Below are 10,957 nucleotides of genomic sequence, written 5' to 3' on the forward strand. Positions count from 1 at the left end.
TTACAGTACATTCCATTCAATACTTTCCATAGGTGATAATGTTTAGAACACAATTAATTTGACTTTTTCCGGTAAATAGAAGATTTTTCATATATTCTTAAGAGAATAAACTCTACAACGTTCTCTACTCTAAATGTTCTGTAACAGAAACTATTAATGAAGAAGAGAATTGGAGTCCTCTCAAGCGGAATAATGAATTATGGTGCACACTCGAACCGTACAAAAATTCTAAATGTTGCTGCATAACGGATACAATTGAGGCTGTTATAATTACCGCTACGTGTGTATTGAAGAAAATTTTAAAAACGATTTTTTAAATTCTTTAAAAATATAGTATTGCTAATAAAACCACAAACAACAAAACAAGACAAACAACAATAAGAACTGCAAGGTGAGTTGCTATTTAATTAAATGCAATTTTCCATACATCAGAAGAAAGTGTACGACGGACTTGCAGTCCGTCTGGACGTCTGTGTATTTGAAGACGACGGTCGGTGGCTGTAAAGACTGTTTTGAACCACTTTGTCACGTTCGACCCAGTTTCGTTAGCAAAATCAAATTTATTGCTTCATTTTGATGTTGTGTGTGCTTTGCGCCGCGCTACCGATTTGCTTTGAAATGCATCCATCAATAGAGCATTTTGGCAGCAATTTGCAATACTCGTATAAGAATTGATTTGTTTCTGCGATGTTGCAAGTTATTTAAATGAATTCAATTCAACCAAATGAACAACCAGCGACCAACAACCAACAATAGCAGCCAGCAACACCAGTAGCCGCAACATGATGAGCTTTTATTGCATCACGTATGTGAAAATTGAAACAGTTAAATGTATTAAATTAAACTAATACGAGTATATATAGTCGTACGCGGCTATATATTTTAATACACACATATGTACATATTCATTTTAATATAAAGATATGAAGACATATGTGGTGTATGCTTTAAAATTTTTGTCATATGATATGTCATATGACACTGCACGATTGCTGTCAGATGTGCAATCACAAAACTTGCCGCGGTTAGCAGAAGGCGTGAGAGGAGCTTGCATTACTTTTTCCAGTCGCTATGTGCTCGAATAATATATATTTGTATACATGTATGTAAATAAACAAATTATTTTATACACGAAGAATTGTTGTAAATAATTTTATGTTTAAAGCAAATGCTGTAAAATTGAATGGCAGCAGGAAATCATGAAGTATAAAATGGGATGGCTTTGCCAATAAAGATGAAAATAGACTCGTTAAAAATTATATGCACATATCAATAAAGGAGCTTGGTTTATGTGCATGCCCGGCAAGATATAAAAATAATCAATGAATTTTAAAAAAAATTTGAATTAAGTTTTTATTATTTGGAAAGTACTCGTTCACACTCGAGAAGAGCTGCAAGCACTGTTGTTTAAGCCAAACATCACGGAGCTATATTTATTTGAATATTGCAATGGAATATGTGAACCGGGTGAGTCATTTGGCGATATATGTTCACCATCATGGATAAGTGATTTGCTATAGTTCAGTTGTACTTTAACTTGTTGTAAGTAAGCAATAGCACACGATCAGATTTACGATAACTATTTATGCATAATCGCGAGTCAACTTGGTTACTAGTAGGTCAGCACTTTCCTTTTACAACGATTAATGGTTACTACTCTTGAACCTGAAGTTCTGTTCGTTAATATTAAGTTTGTTACTCAAACAATTTATTTTACCAGCATTTTGAAACTTTTATACATACGGAACAGAGATGACATATGTATATGCTTACACTGCAGTAAAAAAAAGTAAACACTGCAAAAACCTTAATAAAGATTAGCTGCTTTACTTATGATTCTCCTTTAAAATTATGAATAATAATAACTTTTAAATTATTTATTTTTTTCTATTGAGCCAGTGCACTTGAGCACTTTTACTCTTTCTTAACTCGAGGTATTTTTAAAACCCCTCTTTACGCCTTGACTGGATTATTGTTCATCACTTCATCGGACTAAGCAATAATTGACCTCAGATCTGCATACCGCCCCGAGGAGCTTGTAACCATTCTGAGATTGGAATTTTATATGAAATATTTTCAAAATATAAAAATGTGATGTCTAAATTATAAACTTTTATGTGCTATGACAAAGAAATCAATCTTCAAAAAGAAAATGAGTAACTTCGAAAAAGTTTTTAAATTTTAAAATTCAACTTTTAATAATGGGCTAACCAAGAACTAATATCAGAAATCAACCCCTTAAATTATTCTAACCGTAGATTCGCCTCTTAAGACACAAAGTTAACGTGCACTTGTTTTGTGTTATTTTCATTTCTTTAATCTCAGCCCTCAAATTAAGTTCTTACACTGAAAAAAAAATATTAACTATCTTATTGACTTTTTGACAAGATATCATAGGCTAAGATAAAATCAGAACCGAATGAATCTCTCACAAAGAAATTAAGAATCGATTACGACAATTGGGTTTGGCAAATTGGATTATCTGAGTAGCTCATTTATTTTGAGCATAGACATCATACAATATACGAAGCTAAATAAAAGCCTTCACGGTGCTCTCGTTCATAGTAAGCCAAAAGATTAATTGGAATAATTGCAGTTAGGTAGGATGACACGCCACAGCAACTCATCCATTTTGAGACAGGTTCCATATCCATACATTATATGAACCTAAACAAAAAGATTTAAAGTGCTCACATCCGTTAAAAACCTTAGTATTGATTCGGAGAATTAAGGGTAGCCAATATATCACTTAAGGAACTCAAAAAGACTCGTTGTATCATAGAACATACAGAACTAAATTAACGCATTCAAGATGCTTTCGTTCATAAAAAGCTCAATGATTGATTAAGATAATTGTGGTCAGTACAATAGACCATCTAAGTAACGTATCCATTTAAAAAACAGTCTAGTTGCCCTACAGAACATATGGAATAAAATTAAAGCTTTTGAGGTGTTCACGTTCATTAAAAATCCAAAAATTAATAGTCCCTTTTAGTAGATGGGACCTATACATCACACGTAATTAAATTTTTAAAAGCCTATACGATATTAATGTTCATGAAAAGTTTGGAGTTGATTAGGATAATCGGCGTTAGCATCAAGACCACCTTAATAACTTATTAATCGTGTGGATAGACTCTTTGTATTATAAAATATATGAAACAAACATTTATTGTGCTGACATTCACCCAAAGTCTAAGGATCGTTTTGAAAAACTGGACCAAGAGAGTCATAGAGCTTAGTACTGCCTACCAAATAACACCCGTAGTGTTATTCAGAGTTACCTTGTGTTATGTTGAAATAGGAGTATCATTTTTGGTTGCATTGTTAATAACTCACACACTCGTGGTGGTGTTAGGTTTCAGTGATCGATGTAAAGAATTTAAGAATTAAAAATAGCGTTGCCATATTTTAATGGAAAGCAATTTTTATCGCATTTTTGGTTAGTTTGTTGGTTGCGGATTTGTAATTTACGACTGCAAGTCTTGTCACTAACAATTAGATATTTTGTAAATAATTTTTTCCTTCTTTTGCAATGCATTTTTTTTCAATTAATTTTTTTTGATTGTTTTCTGAAATTTTTTACAACATTTTTTATGGTTGTAATTACTGCAAATATTTAACTGCAAGGTGCCAAATTTACTTAAACACTTCGTAGGTGCTGAAAAGTATTTTTATTGTATGTATCTTTTGGCTGGGCTGAGTATGCAGTCAGATACTGCAGCAAAGCTAAGTGTGAATTGAATGCACCTACCGCAAAATCACGTTTAATTAAATAAAATACACAACATTTACTAAATTTACAGTTTGCAACTTTTTAAGCAAGTGTTTTTCTAGAAATTTTGCAATTTGAGCCTTGAATCATAGGAGGGGTCATCAAATGGTGTTTATTTTTCTCGTTTGTTTCTTTTTTTTGTGTGAGTAAAAAATTTTTATCGTTTAATGCTGTCAATTAATACTACAATTATTGGCATATGACTTAATTAAAACCACAAACCAACGAAAAAAACACCATCGTCGCGTTATTGGCTACTCCTCCGTGTGGTTTATTGCAGCAAGTTTGTTGCTTAAGTCTTGTGATTGTCGCTTCAGTGCAATGTTTATGGTTTGTGTACATCAAATTGATTGACAAATTCATTTAACAATGTTGGTTTACAGAAATAAAATGCAAAAATGAAATTAAATACACAAATTTATAAACTATTTTTATACATTTTTTTTTATTTCTAAGTGACAACAAAGGGAAACAATCGGGACTTTTCGTTAAGTAAATTACTTTTGTTGTCTCAACTTTCTTGAGTGAGTGCATCAATCACGGCTTACAAGCAAAAAGTGCACGTTCCTATTGTTTGCTTAATTTCGCTTTCCTTCAGCAATTCTTGCCTGTTGCCTGTTGTCTGTTATGTATTGTATGTTGCTGGTATCAAACAACATCAACAAAAACATTGCAACTGTGCAATTGTGACTGCGATGAACTATTTTCAACGATGTTTTACTTATTATCTTTTCCCTTTTTTATTGCCAACTTTTTTTTCACTGTAGTTTTCCTCACAGCTTTTTATATGCAAAACTTAACAATGTCGAAAATTGTAAATTAAATTTTCTATTATGCAAATTTTGTAAACCTTAAGTATGAAGTGGGACGAACCAACATTTCGGTACTCACTACTCATTTTGGAAAATTGCGGGTTGTGATCGCTCATTGCCTGAAAAATTTATTATAAAAGTTTGTTGAACGGCGTGAAATATACAATTCCATCTCAGAAATTATGCTGCTTTTCTTCTATGAGTTTTGCATTCATGTTGTTAACAATTATAATCACTATCTAGACCCTTGCCTCCCCGAACATCTGTGTTGATTTTGGCAGTAAAAGCCTGACATTGTGCTTTTCTTTATTTATGCATTTTAAAGGATAAGTGAAAAGTTGTTGTAGTAAATGTAGCTATTGTAGCTGATTTATTTAAATAAATTTAACATAAAATAAATGAGTTCGTTTTCTCTTATCTTTAAGTTAATACATTAACTTTTCACTTTATCGAAAACATAAAACAAAATGTTTGTCATTAATTGCATGATTTTAAAAAATAAATTAATCAGTTTTCATACTAGATATGTAAATGGCCTACATACAATCTCAAACAAACACTAGCGCTTATACAAAGAGATCTCTCAAGTTCAACGATACTAATTATTGACTTCTGATTTGTTGGAGAGCAGCTAGCCAGATAAGAAAAATCCCTTACAATATTAAGATTCAATTTCACAGTTGTAACTTAAGGCAGAATACTCATTTAAGTCTAGACTTAAGTATAACTTAAGTTATTAATGACTTAAGCATAAAGCATAAGAGTATTTAGACTTAGATTTCTATTTAATTTACAAATAAATGAATAGGAAAGTATTTGTTATTTTCTTTGCATTTATAGTTCACTAGTCTTCGGAGCCAGATGGCAACTATCCTAAACAAGTCTTTGAAAAGCTTGCATTATAACTGAAGTTATAATGCCTTATGGTGGTTGTTGTGCTGTAAATATTATATGTTAAGTAATATAAGATTTGTGGTGGTTAATGAACATCCCATTAACTTGCAAAGATGATATATTTTATTTATAGTATAATTCTTTCATTATAATACTCAATTCTGTATCCTATTTATATATGTTTATGCTTTATACATGTTTTATATATATGTTTGCATGTAACATAAAGTTTACGGAGGTTTTATATTGCACTGAATAAAGTAGAAAGTGACTTGGTAACATTGCATTCGCTAAGAAAGCAAACAAACCATAGCATTTAATATATTACATTAATTCACTTTTATTACAAATTTTATTTATTTATCAATTTTTGTTAAGTTTAAACTATAAAACTGCAATTTAGTTGCTGATGACCTTATAAAAAACTAACACCTTTGTCCTCACACTGAACTCATATGCACTACTCTCCACTCAAAGTAAACAAACAATGTTGCAGCAACACTGCGCAATTGAAAGGCAACATGTAACTGCATCAACAAGCAAAAACAATGAATGTATTGCAAATAAATAAACAAAAAAATATTATATAAAAAAGATCAATAATAAGAAAAAATTGCATATTAGCAAAATATTTAGGTTTAATAACTTGAAAAAAAAAAAATGTAATCACTTTTTTTTATAAAATGCATTAAATGCTTATACCTGCATTTGCAGTGATTAGTCTTGCTTTTTAGTTGAACTTTGGTATTTGCAGCATGTTGCAGCAACATGAAATTTTCGCAATATCGTAAGACAATCAAACTATTTATTATGACATGTCCAAATCTATTTACAATAGCCAGTAAAAATAAAACATGAAAATATTAAAAAATAAGAGAAACCGCAAACGATTAAACATTGTAAATGAGCTATAGATAGACGGTCATATAGACGGACAGATGGCCGGACGGACAGTTCGCAAATTTGTGCAAGGCATACGACTGTATAGGAGAAAAATGTACTGCAACATTTTTTAACAACATTTTTAATAGCAAATATGTAAAACGAGATAAATAAAATTTTTATTCATTTTATATAATATCATAATTAAAATGCGCATATATAAAAGATAAAGCATTATTTTTTATATGTGCCCATATATACTCATATATGCCAAAGGCACGTATTCATTTATTGCAATTTCATTACAAGATTTTATAAAAAAAATTTGTTCGATATTTTATTAAAAATTACAGAAAAAAATTGCTTTTCACTAATGACGTTCGATAAATCAATTTGGGTTATGTGTCTCATGTGTATCATCTCAGTTAACATATAAAAAGTGAAAGTTCCCATCAACAACATCAACAGTATCAGGTATTATAACAATCGCAATTGCAACAATTGCAACAATTGCAGCAATAACTGCAACAATTGCAGCGAGACATCAACATAAACAGCAATTGCAGAGCGATTTGCTCTTGCTAACAAACCTCAACTGCTGCTTAACACAGCTGTCAACTTCAATGACAAATGTATCTATTGTAAATTACAAGCCTTCACCTAATACTACGAACAACAGCCCTCCTTTCCGCTGCAGGGAGCCGGTAACTAATGGGTTAGGTTACTTTATTGTCAGCTGAGTATTGTGAAGCTGAAAATTTTGATTGATTACCGCTGCGCGTTTTTACAGAAAACAAAACTCGAAAACCTAAGCCAATAAAAATTATGTAAAAAGCATAAATGTAGGTTTTATTGTCTGTATCGGAAAGTAACATCGCACTCCTCTAAACGGTCGTTCCATTGTACAGGAAGGGTGTGGGTTGCCCACCGCTTAGCTGGGCGCATTGTTTTTCCACAGCATATTTTTGTGAATTGCCAGACAGAATGGCATTACTTTTCGAAGGCAAAGCTTTAAAGTTTCCCTTAAGGCATTTTTTTTTTAAATAATTTTCCATTTTCTGTGAAAGTGCTCTTTCATTTTTACAAATGACTTCAAGTCTTCCAATCACTTTTTGATGTATCAGTAAATTGGATAGTTTTTCTTAAATTTATTTTTATTTTTCAAAATTATAAAAAAATGAATCAAATTGAATGAATGAAACTGAATATAAAAGCTTAAAAAATGTTACTTGATATACCACAAATTGATAAAGATTTTCATGAAGTAATTCCTTCATTTCCCTCAAGCTGTAGGCACCTCATCTTGATCAAAGAGATTAGCTACAAGTCAACCCTACAGATGGTGAAAACTTACATGGAAATAGGTCAGAGCATAAGTTCTTTCATTCTGTCAGGTTTGGTCCATATAGCCATTGTCTACAATTAGATTAGAATAGACTGTGGGTCATATTCATGAATAGTCTTAAATTGTTCCACTGGGAATCAGAGATTAGTACGCGTTAATTTTCATTTTAATAATAAATTCATCTACTGAAACAGTCTTATTAAAAAATTAATCAGAGCATCAATAAAATGGAAATCAAGTTCACCAATGCTAAAACTTACCAATGCTTTGAAATGGAATGTACCTTATTTCCACTCAAAATGAACATCAATCGCTATAACAATAAGCATATATGTTATCAGAGCAGTACACAGTGCAGTAATTATAAAACTGCATAATGAAATTGTCACAAAAAAGCTTAAGCAAATTTTTGTAGAGCATTTGGTCCTGAATATAAATCGAGATATGTTAAAATTCAATTTTATTTTATTCAATTTTAGGCATTAATAGGAAAATTAGTCCACAAAAACAAAACTTAATAATCCGCGCTCGATGCCAGAAGACTTCATTATATATATATATGCTCGATATGAGACATATGTTTCTGATATTATCCCCAAACTCAAATTACTCTTTTACAACGGAGCGCCCTAAATACTCTCTATAGAGCTTTTATATTACCGACATATAACATATAGTTTGTCAGTGATTCAAATTTCCATGTTTCAATAAAAAGGTGTCTGTTTTATAGCCACCAAGATTCATAGCAACGAAATAATCTATGAACTACATATTTAAAAAATTAACCAAATCTACCACTAGAGTCAAGCAGACTATAACTGACTACTCAGAAGTGAAGAGACTACTTTTTCACTTAATACGATTCACTTGGGAATTTTTCGGAGCTTTGTGAGCAATGAATATATAATATTGCCGATTATAGGCAAGGTGATGACAAGGTGATTTAAAAAAGAGTACATAATTCCCTTATCAATATATATTATATTAACTAACAGTAATTTTTTCAGTAATATATTTAATTTAATATATTGTTCTTGATTAATTAATCAATTTTAATAATTAAAGTTTTAATTTTTTTTTTTTAGCTGGTTTTGATATTATATTACGTATTAATTTTTATGGACTACTTACGTAAATTGCAGAATAGATGCGGTTATATATTATAATAGTATCTTACCTGAAAGAAAGATAATAAATAAATAATTAATAAATGCAAAATATAAGTAAATAATATAAAATGATAAGTCGAAATTATAAATAAAGAATGTGTATTTGTGTTTCTTCCAATTTTTACAGCGCAACCGGCAGAACATCCCTAGGACCGATTCCTTAAATTTAACATTTTCACAAATAGAAAGTAATATATTCTAGAAATTGTTTTTTATGTAAAAGATTTAAAATACTTTAAGGTTAGATGTGTTATGAATGGCATAAATGAGCCGCATTCCCCAAAACCCTTCGTTCAATCGCAGCGCCCCGGAATCCTTATTCTGCCCCGTGCAAACGTTCATTCTTATAAATATCTGGCATAACTTTTATAATATTTTTCTATTATTGTGTATTTAACCTTCATATATTATATTACAATATAAAAGCTATGTTTCAGCTAAGTAGGCCGAATTAAACAATTAATACAATGAATGTTAAGATGGAAAATATATTTTAGTTCAAATTCATAAATAAATTTTAGTTTTAAAACATGTTTTAAATTTTAGTCTCCAAAAAAAAAAAATAATAAAATTGAAGTGAAGTTTGAGTATTGGTAAAAAGAGCTAATAGTATTTATCACTTTCTTTAAAATATTGCATACTCATTTTATATTTTTTTAGAAAATGGATGAAGATGAGGACTCTGTAAATTTTAGTTTTTCTGAAACTACAAGAGATGCATTTATTCAAAGTACTGATACCTTGGCGATTAATGGAAATGTGCAGGACTTATTTGACGATTATAGTGACGCATCTTCGGAAACAATTGATCAGAGTTCAGTTTCCCAACATTGCATAACGAATAATAACAATTCTTACGAAAGGTCGGTGCTGTCAGGACCTGATATGAATAGCCAAAGTTCTACTAATTTCAGACTGGATACGGAGATAAACGGTTATTCCGAACAAAGTTCTTCTACACACCATACATCTGAGTTACAATGGGATGAGACAAGTATTTTCAGCGAGGGTTCAAGTTCCGCAACAGACGAAAATCCCATTTTTCAATTAGTAGAATTTAAAGAAAACAGTGTTTATTCGGATGAATCAGAGCTTTCCGCTCCTAATGTTAACACACAGTATATTACAGATACGCCATCAATAAGTAGTTTCTCTGCTGAAGGTGTACGTACGATATATGGGCAATCAGACGGTAATGACCCAACTGCTACATCAAGCTCAGCAGTATCTTTAGCTGTAAATACCATCGCTTTAGGAGAAGATGAAGTTGAAGGAAACAAAAAGAAGACTTTAAGATTTATCCTAAAGTCGATGAAAACTGTTTTTCATGTAGGATATATGCCGTTGATTATATACTTAGGTTATAAATCAGCTAAAGCTGAAGGTACACCCTTTAGTTTACTAGATTTACTTCCATGGTTCAAAAACTAAGAAATTTTAATTGGAGACTTTTTTTTTGGCTAAATAACACTTTTATTCAAGTAATTTATTTATTAAATCAATTAAAAACAGTTTTACTTTATAAATAAATAATTTTAATCTTATAGCCAAATATATGGGTTTTTTTTTAGTGTTAAAAATAAAAATAAAATTTCAGAGAAAAAGTTGAGTCAATTGCGGATAACAAGAATATTCACTAGAACAGTTGGAGACCGTACCACAATGGGTTCACGAAAAATATATCATGTTGATGAAATGGGTTATGTCCATAGTGCTTCTATTGGTGATATTCTTCAATTATTTGAAGTAGAGGAGCATTACATTGAGTACATACAAATGAGTTCCGAGTAGTGATAATGCGACTGAGTCATACTTTCCATTCCTCTTCAGATTTCTCTACGACGGTTTCGGCAGTAGTTGTTTGAAATTAGCTCCTAATTGGTCGGTATACCAACTAATGATTCAGCGTTCCTCAGTTTTACTCTGATTACAGACTAACTATATCATAAGTCAAATTTGATGAGTGTAGTTTTTGAATCAATAACTTATTTTATAGAGACTTTCAAGACAAAGCATTGTAAAACACTATCAGGAGAGTAAGCTAAAGTTAATTGCGATCTATAATATTATATGACAGTGA

The 10,957-nt window shown here is 30.9% G+C and overlaps 1 protein-coding gene across 1 annotated transcript; it reads left to right on the forward strand.

Moving 5' to 3' along the window:
• Positions 1 to 9,432: 9,432 nt before the first annotated feature.
• On the forward strand, positions 9,433 to 10,353 carry LOC119690143. Its single transcript, XM_038105130.1, has 2 exons — positions 9,433 to 9,470; positions 9,538 to 10,353. Exon 2 carries the CDS (start codon positions 9,541 to 9,543, stop codon positions 10,306 to 10,308), a length of 768 nt encoding a protein of 255 aa, XP_037961058.1. The 5' UTR covers positions 9,433 to 9,470; positions 9,538 to 9,540; the 3' UTR covers positions 10,309 to 10,353.
• Positions 10,354 to 10,957: the final 604 nt, after the last annotated feature.

This window comes from Teleopsis dalmanni, chromosome X (genome assembly GCF_002237135.1).
Source record: "Teleopsis dalmanni isolate 2A chromosome X, ASM223713v2, whole genome shotgun sequence".
Classification (NCBI taxonomy): Eukaryota; Metazoa; Arthropoda; class Insecta; order Diptera; family Diopsidae; genus Teleopsis; species Teleopsis dalmanni.